Raw genomic sequence first — 17,476 nt, 5'->3', positions numbered from 1 at the left:
TAATTTGGTAACATAAAGTTTTTTCGTACTCTCTTACAACACTTATTGGTTCTCCCTCATAATTTCACTGCTCGCTTCTTGAATTTGTTAAGTAACCGACCAATATCCATTTTCTGCAGTACAACGTTTCAGCAAGTATAGCAATATCATTGGCAAACTATAATGCAGAAATATCGGTTGCGCAAATTTTTACACCTTCGCCAATGCTCTCAGTTATGTCATTGATAAAACCTCTTTTAAGTAAAATTAAATTATATTTAAATAATTTATCTGAAATGGTAACTTTGTTTTTTTCCTCTCACTAGACTTAAAGCGATTATAACACTTTTGTAAACTTACTATATTTGCTTTTTCTTCTTACTGAATATATAAATAAAAGCTGAGTTAGAAGTTAACAGGTTATAAACCCAGTACAAGTGATTGTGTGAAGGACAAGTAAAAGTCATTATACATAGAAAAATCAAGACATTTCTTTAACTTGCGTTATCTCTTAGAGCTTGTTTTTTAAATCGATTTTCTTTATTTCGTAGTTCATTAATCGATCATATATTAAAAAAAAATGGAAAATGAAATGTTTAAAGTTGGCAAGCTAAACAACTCTGAGCACTATTCTGTGTGGAAATTTGAAGTGCAAATTTTATTAAGTGCCTCAGAACTATTTGAGCTTGTAAATGGTGTACATATTAAGCCAGTTAAATTAGAATCTGAATCTCAGGTAGTATTTGGCAATCGTTTGGCAGCGTGGGTAAAAACTACTGTAAGGCGCAGCGCATTATTGCAATGAGTGTTGGTCCGACTCCACTTCGTCATATTGTGAATTGCACTACTGCAAGAGAAATGTGGGTCGGTTTATGAGCAGGCATCAAAAGCGAATGTGCACATGCTGCTACAAAGGTTTTATACTTTTGTAATGGAACCTGATGATGACATCGGAAGAATGGAAGTAGAGGTGGAAAAAAAATAGGAGATGATCTAAAGTGTAATGCAGAGAACGACTGACAGGAGCAAAATAACTTCATCCTCTAGTGATCGTGGACTGGAAGCAGAGACGAGGTGGTAAGCCGGAAGAAAACTAAAGGTGAGGAAGCAAGTATGAGGAAAACAACTCTAGGAAATACTAATAGTTTGGGACTGGAAATGGAAGCGAGGCTAAGAGAGGGGAATTAAGTGTGGGAAATGCATTGGTGGCAAACAACCATATAGTAAATGACAATTGGTACCTTGATTCTGGAGCCAGCGACCATATAACCTGCCGCAAGGATTGGTTTGCAAATTATGAAACGTTTTCTGTTCCCATAGACATTAGTGTTGGAAGTGGTGACAAAATACTAGCTTTAGGCATGGGTGATATTAATATTTTGTCCTTCAATGAAAAAATATGGTCTGAAAAATATTTGTCAAAGGTCTTGTATGTACCAAAGCTTTCAGTCCATCATTTTTCCCAAAGTCGTGCTCTGGATAAAGGACTCAAATTTGTATCGGATAAGATGAGATTCGAATTTATAAGAGATGATGGTGTTGTAGTGGCAGTGGGAGAACGTGAGACACAAATTTTTAAAATGAGTTTTCGTGTCCAAACCCAGGGGCCGATGGCAAATTTGGCTACTACCAAACCGTTGCCAATAAAGGTATGGCATGAAAGGATGGCACATCAGAACATACAACAGGTCCGTGCTGTTAAATGAAAAGGGTTTAATCAAGCAGTTTGCGATTTGCAGGACGATCTCACTGAGGATATCTACATACATGAGCCCGCGGGTTTCAGCGATGGGACGAACAAAGTTTGCAAGTTGCAAAAGAGCTTATACAGCCGAATCTTTCCATCAGTGGAACTCGTGCCTTCGAAAGTAGTTAAATTTCCCTACAGAGAAGCAGTGTGTTCTCTAATGAATTTGGCGGTGGCGACGCGACAAGACATTGCGTTCGCAGTGGGAGTGGTGTCTCAATATCTAGAGTATGTGGCAACTTCTCAAGCAGTGAAAGACATAATATGGCTGCGGCAACTACTTACTGAAATTACTCCTGGTGGCATTGGTGAATCATTTTTAAATATGGATAACCAAGAAGCGATCCGAACTATAAAAAATCCAGAGTTTCATAAACGAACGAAACATATAGATGTCCGATATCACTTCATCCCAGAACGATATGAAAAGAGTGATTTTTATATTAATATTGTTGCGTCAGAACATCAAAAAGGTGATATCTTCACTAAAGCACTTAGTAAAAAACATTTTAAAAATTAAGATTGTTAATTGCAATTGAATCAAAATAAAAACAAAAAAAGTATTATTGAATTGAAAATCAAGAAAATTATTTTAAAATTATTTAATTATATTTTTGACCTGATCTATAGTAAATGGTGCGTCAAAGATATCATCTAAAAATAGAGGAGCTGAACAAGCTTCATTAACTCATCAATAATGAAGGTTGTTCATTATTAAGTAGGCTCCTAAAATGGAGTTTTAACTGATGGGTGTCTAAACTTGGAGTAGTTATATGTTTCCTTTCGTTTAGCTGTTTAACTGCCTTCCAAAAGTAAGATAATTCAAATCTATTTTTTTGTGAGGTTTAGCTTTTTATATACATTTTTTGATTTTGTTTACATATTTTTGAATAAATTAGACTTATGTAACCTTAATAGTTTTAGGAGTGTAAACGATTTCTGTTTCGATCTTTTGCCATCGTTAGCGAACCAATATTGCTTCTTTCTTCCGGTCGCGTTTATTATATTTGTTTTTTGCAGTTGCAGCTTTCTTTATAATTTCTATTAAAAGTGCAATGTCTTAGGGAGTATTTGCTCTGCTTAAGAATTCCAATTGCGCTTTCACACCAATACATTTTTGGTAATAATCTTAGAACATTTTTCTCAGTTCTTACGTTATCTGTATTTGGTACTGTAATCAAGACTTCTATGATCACATATCAGTTAAAGTTTGTGATCCTATTTTAAAGTCCTTTATCAGTGAGTTCCAGGTCCCAGCAATGAAGCAATAATCAATCACAGAACATGCAGTTCCATGTAAAGTGGTAAATTCGCCATTAGGATGACCATCGCAGTTTCCATTAAAACTCTATAGTCGTAAGCATCCGTCAGATCAATAGTCTTATCACCTTTTCTATCGCAAGTTTCGTCCTTGGATTTACATTCTGCATGGAAAATTGAGAGTATCCGGTTTTACGTATGACCAATACTTCGATTGAAGTCCCCAATTATCATTATATCTGATGAAATTAGATTATTTAGCAGACCTGTTATATTATCAAAGTCAGATTCCCAGCGACTGCAATTGTAATATGTAGGTACTATGTATAGGACATTATTGTTTTTATTTAGCTTGATAACACAAGCTTTACCAAATTTTCTAAGTTCAATATTTATAGATAGACGTGTAGATCTCAATTAGATTTTACGTGTAAATAAGCTTCATCATCCAACAGTACAGAGGCTGTTTTTGACATTTGGTACGCATTGTTTTGACGTAGTAATTCATTCATTAATTTTTGAACACCTATGGGTAAAGTATCTAAAATTCTACTAAAAACACTTATTCCATTTTCTTGTCCGCATATAAGCCCTTTAGAAGTATCCCATGTGAAATAATGTTTTCAACAAGCAGCCTGTCATCTCGCAGCACAATTTTCAACCCATACAAAATTTAACTACATATCTTCGGAAATGGGATTTAACTGTTAATGATGCTTACACAGAAGCTTCCATTTGCAATTTATCTTAATTTTATTCTTAACAAAAAATGTTAAATTTTCGTCAATGTAGCGGATATTGCTTTTAATTGTGAATTTTAAATAAGCAATCCACAGAAGAGCCTCAACATTTGGTATTTAATTTAAATTAAAGTTCAAATATTCTTTGTTTTATTTAAATTTTAAATAGGAAGCGCTTAATAAAATACCCAGCATAGTTTAGAAAAGACAACAGAGAGTTTTTTTTGCATCACATGAAACGTAAGCGCTTGTTCGGTTGAAAAATGTTGAAAAAACTGACTGAGCAGTTTAATAACTGTCAAATTTTAATTAATTTAATTACAAAGCATCGCTAAATATTTTTCGACTGGCAATTCGTTTTCCTTCTAAATACGTAAATGTAGTTATTTACATAAATCTGACTAGTTTAAAGAACTTTCAATTCGGCTGAAGGAACTTGTATTACGCACGAATAGTTTAAAACAATGCTTTTTGTTTGAAGATCTGTTTGTAACTATTTTCTGCTTAATTAATTCAAAGTAAATATTTTTGGCAAAAGTCAATTTAAACAAGTTAAGTATTATTGATTCTTCACAGTATCAAACTATACCTTTTGTTTGATTTTAGAACAAAGAACAATGATTTACAGATTAACGAGGCTTTAAAATTCAAAGAAAGGCGTGACTTCTTCTTTGTGTATAGTATTCAACCCATTGCTAATGGAAAATGTCAAGATTCCTTGCCAAGTTGTTCAGGATTAATCATAGGCAAGAAATGGATCCTTACATCAAAGGCCTGTGTCGACAATGGTGTTCAACTTCGATTAGACTTCCAAAGGCTCAACAGAAATAATTCTATTGGATCGTACAGTGCTGTGGTGAATAACGATGAAAAATACATCACCAAGTATCCAACAGACTTTGATGACATAGCCTTGATAAAACTACCATTCGAATTGATTTACTCTCCTACAGTCAAGTCTATCGGTTTTTCGTTAAGGCAACCTTCCCAGTTACTGAAAAAACTGGTTGTTCTACCAGGATTCGATGATAGTCTTCAAGGAAAGGATCAACTTACTTATGCAATGTTGAACATAGCTTCGAATGACGTCTGCAAGCAGTTCTATGGAGACGTGTTCGATGAGTTTCTGAATACGTGCGCTCAGCAAAATAACCTTTATGGCCTTTCTGCAACCGACTCTGGAGCTGGCTTGGTCGTCGGCTGGCCAGCCTATCCAGAATTGATTGGAATCTATTCAAACACTTTGAAGGGTTCTAACACTGGTTTACCTTCATCTTATATTCTCCTTGAAAAATATGCTCCATGGATCGAGAACGTCATTGATGAGGTGGACTCAGATTGGCTATATAGTGGGACTACTAGTTCGACAACGTTAGCTCCGTTTAATTAAAGAAGTTGATACTGTAATGAAGCAAAAATCTTTTTTATTCATTACTTGAATATAATAATTTTTTAATAAATTATTGTGCTTGCCAAATCAGTTAACATAGTTATTTTTTGTTTGCTTTGCCTAAAAGCTACAATAAGCTTTAAATTCAGTATTTTTTATCATGAACACCTTTCTAAGTAAGGTGCAGTGTTATAAAGTCTAAAAAACTAAACCCCACATGATTATACAAAACAAAACATCCATGCATGGTGTGGACCTGCGAGTATAGAAGCCTTAATAAAGAGAAGATGTGAATCGAAGGAATGATTTTCATATACGGTACGAACTGAATCTTCAAATCAAATGAAATTATGTCGGTCCAACTTGACTTTGACTCCATTTAACTTAATAAATAGAAATTGAAAATTCTCAACTGAATTAAAGGTGAATTTCATGAGGAAGATAGATAAATTATTTTCACCACTTTTTTTTAAGTGTCCTCTAAAAGAAAAGTTTTATGAGCTCTTTTCATGATTATCTGTTTTACAAAAATATGTCTAATTTTTATAGTAAACAAAACATTTTGAAAACAATATTATTTTATAAAATAAAATAAAATAGGCCATTATCTTTAATTGTTGCAAAGATATTCGAATCAAAAATCTGTTTTGAGGACTTTAAATATAGGGTACATCAGATAATTGGAAAAGATCTTAAAAAATCATAGCATTATCCCTATTTTAATAATTTGGGCGTTTAAAAGAGAAAAGAAGAACATTTTGTTTGATAAATGCATTTATTTCGAAAGCTTATGAGTTTTAAAAATAACTTCACTTAGACGTTTTACATTAACGGAAAAGTTACACACAATTTTCTTAGACTTTGCTTAACATAACGTTATAATGATTAAATTAATTAAAACTTTCAGCACTTCCAAGACCGTTGTTTAGTTTCATACAATTTGGACTTTAAATATCCATATACACAAAATTCGCAAACAAATAAATCAGGTGAATGATTAGGTCAAAAGATTTCTAGGTTATATTTGGAAAATGTTCCGTTAGGGATCACCCGCTAAAATAAAATAGAGACCGATGAAGCTTCACGCTACTAATCCTATCCAAACGGTAACCATCGGTGAATGAAGAGAGGTTCTCCAACACAAGTAACCAAAAATACTCCATTTACCAAGTTCGGAATCTTTCGTACGTTTCACTCTCCAAAACCCGTTGTTTACATTGTTGTATTTGTAATTTTGACAATTAGTCCATGAATAGATGTGAAAACTAACAACAAAACAATAAGGTGGGCTAGCGGCACTTTGCAAAGCAACAGCAAAAATGGGGAGGTCAATAAGTTTAATTTTAGATTTTTCTTTTTACTTTTTTCGATGAAAAAGTCAGTTTAAAGCTTTACTTTTGCAGTCATTTTGTTGATAACGAACCAATGTACATTTTTGTCTTGAAAAAAGCATGTTCAACATCAATTTATTATAATTAATTCATTAAATAACCATACTCACCACGAACTTCTTTAAATTTCAGAACTCACCTCGGATTATTGTATCAAATATGTGTTCGAAGAACCATCAAGTTAAGGGTGCGAGCGCAATTTATTGAATTCTAGTAAATTTTTGTTAATGAACGGACCAAGTATTTTTTTTGCAAGTAGTTAAAATCTGTATAAATTTAATTAATCCAAGTATATTTATAATTTGTTTTTAATGATTTAAGCTTGAAACTATTTTTCAATTCCATTTTGATAAATAAATATTAAATTTTAAAAAAGAGTTATAACCGAGAAATACCTTATCCATAATATTCTTGATTGATCAAATTAACACCAATGCTTTTTAAAAAATAATCAGAACGATTAAAGCGAACCTGTTGAATAAAGCAATTCAGATTGTTTCATAATGAAGCAACTTGATGGGCCTGAGGACTAAATACTAGAACGTGTTTGCTTTTTGCATGATTTCACTCACACTTTCTCACATTTAGCTCTCAGTACCTTGTAAGCAAGCCGAAATGTTAGTTTGAGAAACCCATCTTGTTAAATGGAGTATTTTTTGTCAGAAAGGAAGATTTGTTAATTATGGGAATTCAATGCATGCTATCACAATGAAGCTTCGATCTCACATTTCATTTGACAATCGGAAGGAAATAACGTAATGTTACGTAATGTGACTTAAAACGGAAGCTCTAGTGCAAATTTGCTGAACATTTGCTTTGTCTGTAACCATAATGGCGTCTAGTAGGATTTAAAAGACTATGGCTCTTTTGCAAATGCATGCTGTTTGGCACATCAGACCTAATAGAGATTGTGTTCATTCTAGTTCTTAATGAAAATGTACATCTTTAAACTTTCCAACTCCCTTTCCCGACATTGTTAGAATCCTTCCCATTTCTTTAGGAAGTAATATTATTTTTTTGTTCAAAGGAGATACCGATGCACATTGGTTAAAAATGTTTCCATATTGTAATGAGTTCGAAATATTGAGCCTGGTAAAGCATTTCACATTCGTTTAGTGCGCCTGAAGAAAGAATCTCTATACTTAACGTCCGAAATTGGGCTCAAGTTTCTATTACGGTTGAATTGATTGAGCAGAGCAATTCGACTAGCTATTTCACTAAATACCTTAAGGCGGTGTCCAAGAGCGTTCTCCAAAAGACTCAAGTACTCAATTTGGGTGCCAACCCAAATATGGAAAATACAATCCAGTTTTAAACAAATAAAGCATTGAAAATTATAGCCCGATCGGAAAGGATAAAAACATCTTACAACTTTGGAGAAAACCTGAAGCCTTAGCAGCACTTTAACCGATATCAAACAAGTGATCACTCAACAACAAGTCGTTTATGATGTACATTCCTGGAACTAAAAGCTGTTCAGTCTTTGAACAGTGGATATGGGGGAGGGTTAAGTTTTTGCGACAGTAGACAGAATTGAGTTTTCGAAGAATTAAACTCTAACACAGTTTTTGATTCCCATTTGGACAACGCTGTCAAGATCAGAAATTAATAAGCTTATCATACACAGCGGTTGGTAATCCAGATCCGAAGAATAATATGAACATTTGAAACCGAGTATTAAAAGCTGAGGGTACTGTCATCAGCGAAATAATTTAGTTGGTTAGAAGTTTGAAACAAAAATTATTTACAAAAATAATGAAAAGCTTCGGAGACAAAACGGAGCCCTGTGATACACCAGCGATTACTTTGTGGTTGTCAGACTTGAACCCGTCCAATACTACTTTAATTGAACGGTCTGAAAGGTAATTTCTAACCCAACAAAGAAGATATTCATAAATACCAAATGTACGCATTTTCGATAAGAGAGCTTGGTACCAAACTCTATCAAATGGTTTTGAAATATCAAGTGCAATAATTTTACTTTCTGCAAAACGATGTAAAGATTTGTTTGATGAGATAAATTATTAGATCACCAGTGCCAGGGACGATTTGCTATTGGACGATAGTAATAGTTGGAGGTAGAGGAGGATTCGCCTTTTTTATGGAAATGCTCTTTTTCCATAAGGCCAGGGAAGATGTTGTGAGATTATAAATAATTTTTTTTTTTATTTAAAAGGCGCATGTATGCCATAAAGTGTGGGGGGTAACACAGATCCACATAAATCCGGCTGAATGTGAGCGATGGCCTGTGTTATGTTCACCTTTAGGGCATCGGTCGATTGTGGTTTATTTGCATAGACCTGTGCCTTCAAAAACCCCACAGTTAAAAGTCTAGTCTAGAAGTTGTTCATGGAAAATGTCAATGGTAGCGTTTGCTGTGTGGCACGTAGCACCGCCGGCCGGCCGCGCCGCCGCCGCCGTCCTACTGGAGCCACCTGTATTCTAATGCCATATGGTTCAATTTAGGCCATAAGAAATTAGTTATCATCGTTATGTAGCGCGGTGACCGACTCACTACCGTTGTTTTCAAAAAAGTACGCACGAGCCCAAAACCCACACCAAAGATAACTTTTTGAGTATTCAAAACCACCTGGGGAACCTAGCATAGGTTGGTGCCGTCCCATATACGACAATTTTGCTTGTTAACACAGATATTGATCTAAAAATGCACCTCGTCACTAAAGATGATTTTTCGGCCAAAATTTGGGTCCCCTTTTAAACGATTCGAAACCCAGTCAGCAAACAAACAGCATTGTCTATAGTCATGAACTTTGAGCTCCTGGGTGAGTTAAATCTTGTACGGATGTAGGCCCACATGCAGACGCAAAATTCACCAAGTTGTAGTCCGCGAAATGCCGAGTTCTTGTGCACGGCGAGGAATAGACTGCATGGTGTTCGGCTGTACACTTTCACGGACCGCGGCGATGTTCTCAGCCGATCTTGCGTTTCTTGAATTTAACGTAGGGGTGTTGGCTGATTGTTTACTGAACCGGTCGTCTAAAATGTTCTCACCAAACGGTGAAGACTCGAATGTTAAGGGCCAACGTCTACCGTAAAATGGACGCAATGCTCGCAACGTTTGCGTTAGGCAACACTCATTTTGATAATCAAGTTTCATCATTTCATTTGGAATAACCAACTGAATAATAAGCAAAAGATTTGACAGATGTCACCAAAACAAAATGGCCACCACGGGGTGCTAAAATCTACGCGCTCCAATTGAAAAATCCTCTCTAAAGTGGAGTCATGATACTTATTGGCAGCATCGAATAAACAGCACTGTACTGCAAGGAAAATGGCTTTGTCAATTTGAAACAAGCGTGTTAACCAACGACGAACTAGAGTTCCTTAAGTTTTTTACAAATTACCCGAAATGTTTACTATTTTGCCTCAGCATTGTTTTTAATCTCTTCCTGTTTTTAAAATATGGCTAATAATTTTCTTTATGAGAAGTTGTAAATATTAATCATAGCTTATAACCACATTGGTGACATTAATGATGATGAAAATTTTCAATCAATCTTGGATTAACCCCAAATCTCCAATGAAACAACATTAAGAAAGCCTCCGATTCTAAATCAAAAGTGTTTATGTTTTGTGAACTATAAACTGTGGCCAAGTTTGTGTAAAATTAAAGCGTGCATCACTCCGTTTTTAGTTTTAATTGTCAAATGTCAATTGATGACAGTTTCAAAATTTACAGCTACGCTATTAAAATTTAAAATTTTTATTAGAAAACCTTATATAAGGTTGAGTTTTGACTAGGAGAGATAATCTAAATACAAATTTGGACTTGGACCATCAGCATAAAATATAAAAATTCCAAAAAAACATTAAAATATTCAATTTTCTTTTTAATTAGAAAACTGTCATAATGGTGAAATTCGTATTTATTGTATTTCTAGTAAGCTGCTGCAGTGTAGACTTGAAACAACTATTAAATATTCATACCATGTGTTGCAGCAGTAAAAATTCCTTCTTCTATAGTTCGTCTCGTCTATATTATGCCTGGTGGGAAACCAAATGACTGACGGAACGACTGATCTGTGGTAGCTGCAGAAGCAGCAGCAAACATATGTTCCACAACTTTTGCTCTTGCTTCTGCTGCTCATGGTGCTGCATTTGTGGTTTTGGAAATGTGTTTTAAAAATAGAAAGAACATAACACAGGGGGAGGGGATACCCTACCCTATCATCTTTATCGAAAAATCCTAGATCCGCTATTATATCATTTCTGCAGGACATATGATTTTCTTGATTTGTGTATTTGGGTTGGTGCTGGTCTTTTAAATGTCCCCTCGACCTCTTCTTGTTTAATTTTTCATTTTTTTTGGTCGGTAAGACCAAGGCGCAAAGTTAAAAGCTATAATTTTATACTCGGTGTGTCTAATGCATAGCCTATCCATGCATAAAAAAGATATTTTTGTTGTTTCAGAATTGCATTTATGGATTTTCTTGTGGTCTTATCCTATCCTAGGTTTACTCTTCAATTTGGTAAAACATATGTACTTTCTATTGGAAGAAGAATGAGAAGAGAAGGGGTTTTTGGGAGCTGGATGTCGATTGGAATGACACACAACACGAGTTCAAACGAAGAAGGCGAGTGTTATTTACGGTGCGGCAAACATGAAAAGCGCCCTAACCAAAAGGAATCTTCTTTCCATACCTTAACTTGCAAAAATAGAAGACCTAGGCTGTCGAGTATATGTAGAAGCTAGAAGTGAAGAGTAAAAGGATTGTTTTGTTGGTCTTTTTTATTTTCACTTCTAGCTTTTGCTTTTGGTTCTTTTGTCTCATTGAAGTCAACACTTGCCGTTAGAAGTTTGAGTTGTTCCCGACGACGACGTGTTGCCACTATATGTGGTGAGGTCTACGGATGATTCTAGTCAAATATACCATCGTAAAAATGTCACCATGAAAGGACAAAATTTGTTGTGCTAGCTTTGTTTTTTTCTTGGTTTTTGATTTGTGTTGCTTTGTTGATTTTGTGTGGTATTTGGACACATTGTGATGCAATTACGGCCCATGAACGTCCCACAAGATTTGTGGTATAGAACGTGACGTTTCTGCAGCAATATATCGAAGAAGAGAAGGAATATAGGCGTGATCTTTTGGTATAAGGTATTATGTAAGGAAAACAAGCATTTGCATGGGTCAAACTGAAGACGACTTTTTAATAATAGATTTATGTGTCAACGAGAGCAAGAATTAAGCTTAACAACAATTATGGCAAGATCTTACTAGTCCCAGACCTTAAAGGTCCCTTTTGGGATCTCGTCTCATAGCCAAACAATACCTATTTTAAAATTGCAGAAGACATCTTTTGGGTATGTTTAAAGGTTACGGATCTATTGTAATAAAACATAGAATAACAATGACATTCATAACCAAATGCGGCTGTTCTGTCATTGAGTATTGCGTTCCACGACGTGCTTGGTTTGGCATTCTTTTGGGCCGTGAGGTGCTTTCAGAGATGTTTGTCAAACCATGGTGATTTTTTGTTTCCAATTATATCTGAAAACTAATAGTTTAATAACCCGAACAAGTAAATGGAAGGATAACAATCTCCAGTGTTATTAATGTAATCTCTCTTATGGAACCAGGGTAACGTTCTTAATAATTCTTTATTATTGAAATGTTTAAAAAACCAAAATATTATTGGTCAAGAAAAATCATTGTTGAAATATAAAACAAATAATTGAATAAGTATCTTTCAGGGAAGCTTTCGTGCATGAGTGTCAACTCTGGATCGAAATTTCGCGCTGGAGATTTCAGTATTTTTTTTGCCACAGTCACAGATGTTCAAATAGTAGACATGTGCATTCAAGAGGACACAAGCGTCCACAAATTTTTCTCAAAACCCACCTCTGTCTATTAACTCTCAACTCCCCGGGATGAAAATCGGATGCCTAGTACCTCATCCCGAGACTGGGTTCAAACCTCAGCGGATAGTTGTTGGGAGTAGCAAACGAGAGGGGGGAGAAGTGTTTCCACTAAGGCACCACCCCTTATCCAGACGGCAGCTGAGGAATTCCCGAGATGGAATCAACGGTGACGTCTACAGTTCCATTAAGGTTGAACTGCTTATTGAGCCCAAGCCTATAAAAAGCGTTTTATCCTTCTCCCCGTCCTTGGAGTTGTACAAAGGATCTGGCCCTCCAGGTTGAGGGTTGTGCCGACGGGGTGACTTCCTGACCGTTATAAAATATCCTAGTTGCGAAGCACCAACAAGCCTCGGATACGGACGGATTTACTGTTGACAACCTATGCAAACGAATTAAGGACAACGAACTTCGGATATGCTCGTCCCTTAACGGACGAACGTGCAGCCGAAGAATTACCGGAGGCCTTATACTACTATAAGGCAGACATCACCGCCTTGCAGGAAATACGATGGCCCGGCCCGGGCAAAAAGAGGATACAAAACTGCGATATTTAATATGGTGACTGCTACCGAGAAAACCAACGGCGATTTTTTGGATGCGGCTTTGTCATTGGAGCTAAGGCAACAAGTCTTGAGGTATAGGTGCATCAGCATCCGCATCAAAGCTAAATTTGGCAATATTAGCCCTATTAAAATTGTCCTGGGCGATTTTAAGGCCAAGCCAGGAAGGGAAGACTTCTTTGGTGGAATAATCGGGAAAAGCGTGCAGTCCAAGATGTTGAGAGGTTCAAAAGCAGAAATAAAGTTCGAAAGTTTTATGAGCAGGTGAAACGAAATTTACAAGTACATTCACCTTGAAACGAAGTGTGCGAAGACGAAAGTGGAAACATCATAGTGGAACCGCAGTCAATGCTGAGGATATGGAAGGACCACTTCTGCAGACTGTATAACAGCGACGACGAACCGAATTCCACTGTAAGGCTGTATGATTCATTCAACATAGACGACGAAAGCTAACAATCCCGCCCGTCCACCTTAGGCAAAGTAAAGATTGACATATCTAAGCTGAAATCTAATATAACCGCTGGAGCAGTTGTCTTGACTGCTGAGCTCTTTGAAACAGCTGGAGATAAGTTGGTTAGGAGCATGCACCAACTTATCTGTAAGATATGGTCGGAAGAAAGCACGTCCGATGAATTTAACCTAAGTATTTTTTCATTAGTCTGCCGTAATATGTGAAGGTCTAAAGTCTATCGTCAACAACCTAATAGGTCCTTAACAATGTGGTTTTAAACCAGGAAAGTCCATAGTCTATCAAATATTTACATTACAGCAGATCCTGGAAAAAACTCAAGAACATTAAATGGACACCCACCATCTCTTCATCGATTTTAAGGTTGCAGGATAACCATGGAGAATTCACGCTGCTCCATGAAGGTTGGAAACAGCTTAACAGAACCTTTCGATGTCAAAAAAAGTTTTAGACAAGGCTATGCGCTGTCATGCGATTTTATAACATCGTGCTTGAAAGAATAGTGCAGAGCTCCCACGTCAACACTAGATGCACTACCTTTCAATAGTCTGTCCAATTCCAGATCTCAGCGTGATGTCAATGGGGCTTTTGTAAGTATAGAGGCAGAGGCGGCAAATATGGGTTAAACGGTTAATGAGGGCAAAACAAAGTACATGCTGTCGTCGTCCAGAAAGTACCTACAACACCGTCGTCTCGGTCAGAACTTCACCATCAACAGTCGTCACTTTAGGGTAGTTAAGGACTTCGTCTACCTTGGCCCCGCTATAAACGCAGAAAACAACACGAGCGCTGAGATCAAACTCAGAATAACTCTTGCTAACCGCTCTTTGTCTAAGAAATCAATTGAGTAGCAAAGCCCTCTCTTTTGAAGGACCAAAGGAACAACGAGCTGTACGGCGACGTAGACTTAGCCAGAAGGGTAAAAGTCCAACGACTTAGATGGCTGGGTCACGTAGAGCGTCTTCGAATCCACACCCACAGGACAGCACATTCAAGGAATACCGCGAATCAGGTGGAGCGCACAAGTGGAAAGTGACCTCACCCAACTTGGAGTACGAAAACTGGAGGCATCTAGCTGGGGACCGATCTATATAGAGTAATTTGTTGGGTGAGGCCTTAGTTCACACATTTTGATAATGATGTACGAGTATCTAAGAACTTGCTTGGTTAAAAGTATAAATTAATATACTCATAAAAATATTCCTTTTTACACATAAGTTTTGATCCTTAGGCTTATGGTTATTGTGACACTTTGTTGCGAAAATTTTATTTCCAAAACAAAAACACACTTTTGTACAATTTGAAAGAAGTTGTCACTTTAATGTGTGAGATCGGTTCTCTTACTCAGTATGGTGGCGAAAACCAATTTTTTTGACATCAGGTAACATTGTTTGATGGGATGGTTTCCATGGAAGTGAAATCAAACCAGATGGACGGTCTGGTGAATGCGTGCGGAAAACTTGCATGATCGTGAGAAGTCACTCCGAATGGGGAATGGCATTAGGCCCAACCTTAAATCTTAACTTAATATTGAAGCTGATAATTGTAATTGTACTCTTGGTATTACGTATGTAACTCAAACTATGTTTATGGAAGAATGGACTATTAGGTTTCAAACAACTTAATTCAAGAGAAGTTCTATTTCGAGTTTACTTACAGATCCCTTACTCATAGTCACTTTTCCTTCTTCCTTTTAAGAGTTGTTATTAAAGTTTTGCGAAGAAGTATGTTTTTCGATATTTTTATGTTTCTCGACTTTCATTCGTATCGAGGTGGAAAACCTGGAAGAGACTCCAGTAGGCGGCAAATTCTAGAATGACTTGCAATTAACTGTCAGAAAAGATCGAGTAAGCGAGATCGCGAGAATCTCATCACAAGTTTACCTCAATAATCCGATCCCCGATTGGCTGTTGATAAAGTGATTGAGATCCGCCACTCCATATTGGATGAAAGCTAGAAATGACGGAAGTTAGAAAAGAAGAGACAGGACAGATCGAAGGATCTGGAAGTCAATTCTTTTCGACAAGTCAAGGTGGATAGTAGACAATTTTGGAAGTGTGAACAAGAGTCGATAAAGACAAGAAAAGTGAGGAATAAAAGTTTGTGAAAAAAAAAAAAATTAGAAAAAAATAAAAGGAAGGGAAAATAAAGGATTGGTTCGGAGATTTGTAGCTAAAAAAAGATAAGTACAAATTTGTCAATTAATGTGTAAGTTTGTATTTCTAGAGAATCCCAATTTCTTTTGTGGGAACATAGATCCTGAGTTTTTATCCTACTTTGTAAGGTTTCTCAGGCACATTAACAATAAATTGAATTTCGATAAAATTATATTTGTTTCATTTTCTTTTTTAGTGGTTGGATTTTATTTATCTTTGAGTCCTTCTAATATATAGGTTTGCCTCCGATTATTTAAATTGCATTCTGAACGCACCCCTCGGTGAGCTCGTCGTGGTGGCAGCACTTAATTGCTGCTTGTTGCAATTTTGGCTCTTCGCCGCTGTTTTTTGACAGTTCGGGGTAGTGCTTCAAATGTTTTATTTTATTCCCAAATAAAATTGCAACAACTTGCAGTTTACACTGTAAAATAAAAAAAAGTACAACATTGGGTTGCATGAACTTGCTCATGTATACAAAGAGTCTGATCGAAACTATTTCCTGAATTTTAATTTAAAAATTTATCTGCAAAAAGAGTTTTTTTTTTAATTTAAAAGCAATTTGATTTCTCAAAGAGCATTAATTTAATAACCTGTTTTTAACTTTAGTTTAGTTCAACTTTAGTTTTATAATATTTTTAGCAAGCAGTTGTTTAAAGTTTATTTATTAACGTTTTACATTTTATCGCACAGACGGATGGATTCTCAGAACCCACTTTTTAACTTCCTTACCATCGTAATGTTATGTTTGGTTAAAATCTCAAGTTTGCAATTTTTTACGAAAGCAATACTTGCCATATTGTTCATATGTGTCAAAAGTAAAAATACCTTCATCATGTGTATATGACCCACATACTCCATAGTCAAAGGAAAATACATTTAATCAAGTCTTCTGAATATAAAGCCCAAACCAATTGGCTTAAGTAGGAACATGAAACGCCTTACTCTCAAAAAAGTCCTCACCATTTCAAATCGTATGTAAGAACAAAAATGACGTATATAGATACATTGCAAAAAAAGGTAACTTTATCTTTTTGTTATGAAAGTGTTTTATTGAAAACAAGGAAGAGAAATTGAGCCTTATTTTAGGATTAGGAATTTGTTGAGCACGTTTATAGTAAACTATACAAACATGTTACGTTTAATCAAATACATTTTTGGTGTTAACTTAAGTTCTGCCTAACAAACGACACATTACGAAGGCCGTATTGATGAGAAATCTTTATTATGTGCCTGCTTAAGAGAAGCTTCAATTTCATGAAAGAGGGTTAAAAATAAAGGCTAAAGCAATCCTGAAGTACTGTATAAGAAGTTTTTATATTTAACCCAAATGACAACATTCACCTTAACTATAAATGAAAGTTGTATACCTGCACTGCTTAGAAATATCTATGGATTAGCTTTGAGTTCGTGATGTCTATGAGGATGTAGGAAACAGAACTCAGAATGGAGTCCAGAAGTTGATAGTTTGGTACTTATCCACAAAACAGTGCGTTAGTCATTCATATTATAACTTGGAGATTGTGTTCGAATAAATTATTTGTTTTCTTTTGTTGGTAGAGATATTTCTGAAAGAATTATAGAAATGTTTTGGATATCCTCCGCACACACATAAAATAGGTCTTGAATTAGTATTAGGTAAATTAGTTGGGGTTTAAGGTTTATACGTCAACTCGTTCTTAAGTCATAGTTGTGCAATGAAAAACTGTTCATCAATATGAAGGTTGGAAGACTTGGACTTTTATCTGGGCTATCACAAAAAACCGAAAATATGTTTTTTTGATAGTGCTTTCAATGTTTTGTTTACATTTATTTAAGAATGAGCACTTAATCACTAGAATAGGGCAAAGTAGATATTTCCAAATTCCAGAACCTACCATTCATTTTTAAATCGTTTGTT

The 17,476-nt window shown here is 35.7% G+C and overlaps 1 protein-coding gene across 1 annotated transcript; it reads left to right on the top strand.

Moving 5' to 3' along the window:
- The first annotated feature begins 559 nt into the window (after positions 1-559).
- Positions 560-5,116, top strand: LOC129949709 (kallikrein-4-like). Its single transcript, XM_056061339.1, has 2 exons — positions 560-741; positions 4,333-5,116. The coding sequence occupies exons 1-2, from the start codon at positions 560-562 to the stop codon at positions 5,114-5,116; spliced, it is 966 nt and encodes a 321-aa protein (XP_055917314.1).
- The last annotated feature ends 12,360 nt before the right edge of the window (positions 5,117-17,476 follow it).

This window comes from Eupeodes corollae, chromosome 1 (genome assembly GCF_945859685.1).
Source record: "Eupeodes corollae chromosome 1, idEupCoro1.1, whole genome shotgun sequence".
NCBI lineage: Eukaryota > Metazoa > Arthropoda > Insecta > Diptera > Syrphidae > Eupeodes > Eupeodes corollae.
This window is presented reverse-complemented; position numbering and strand designations above follow the sequence as displayed.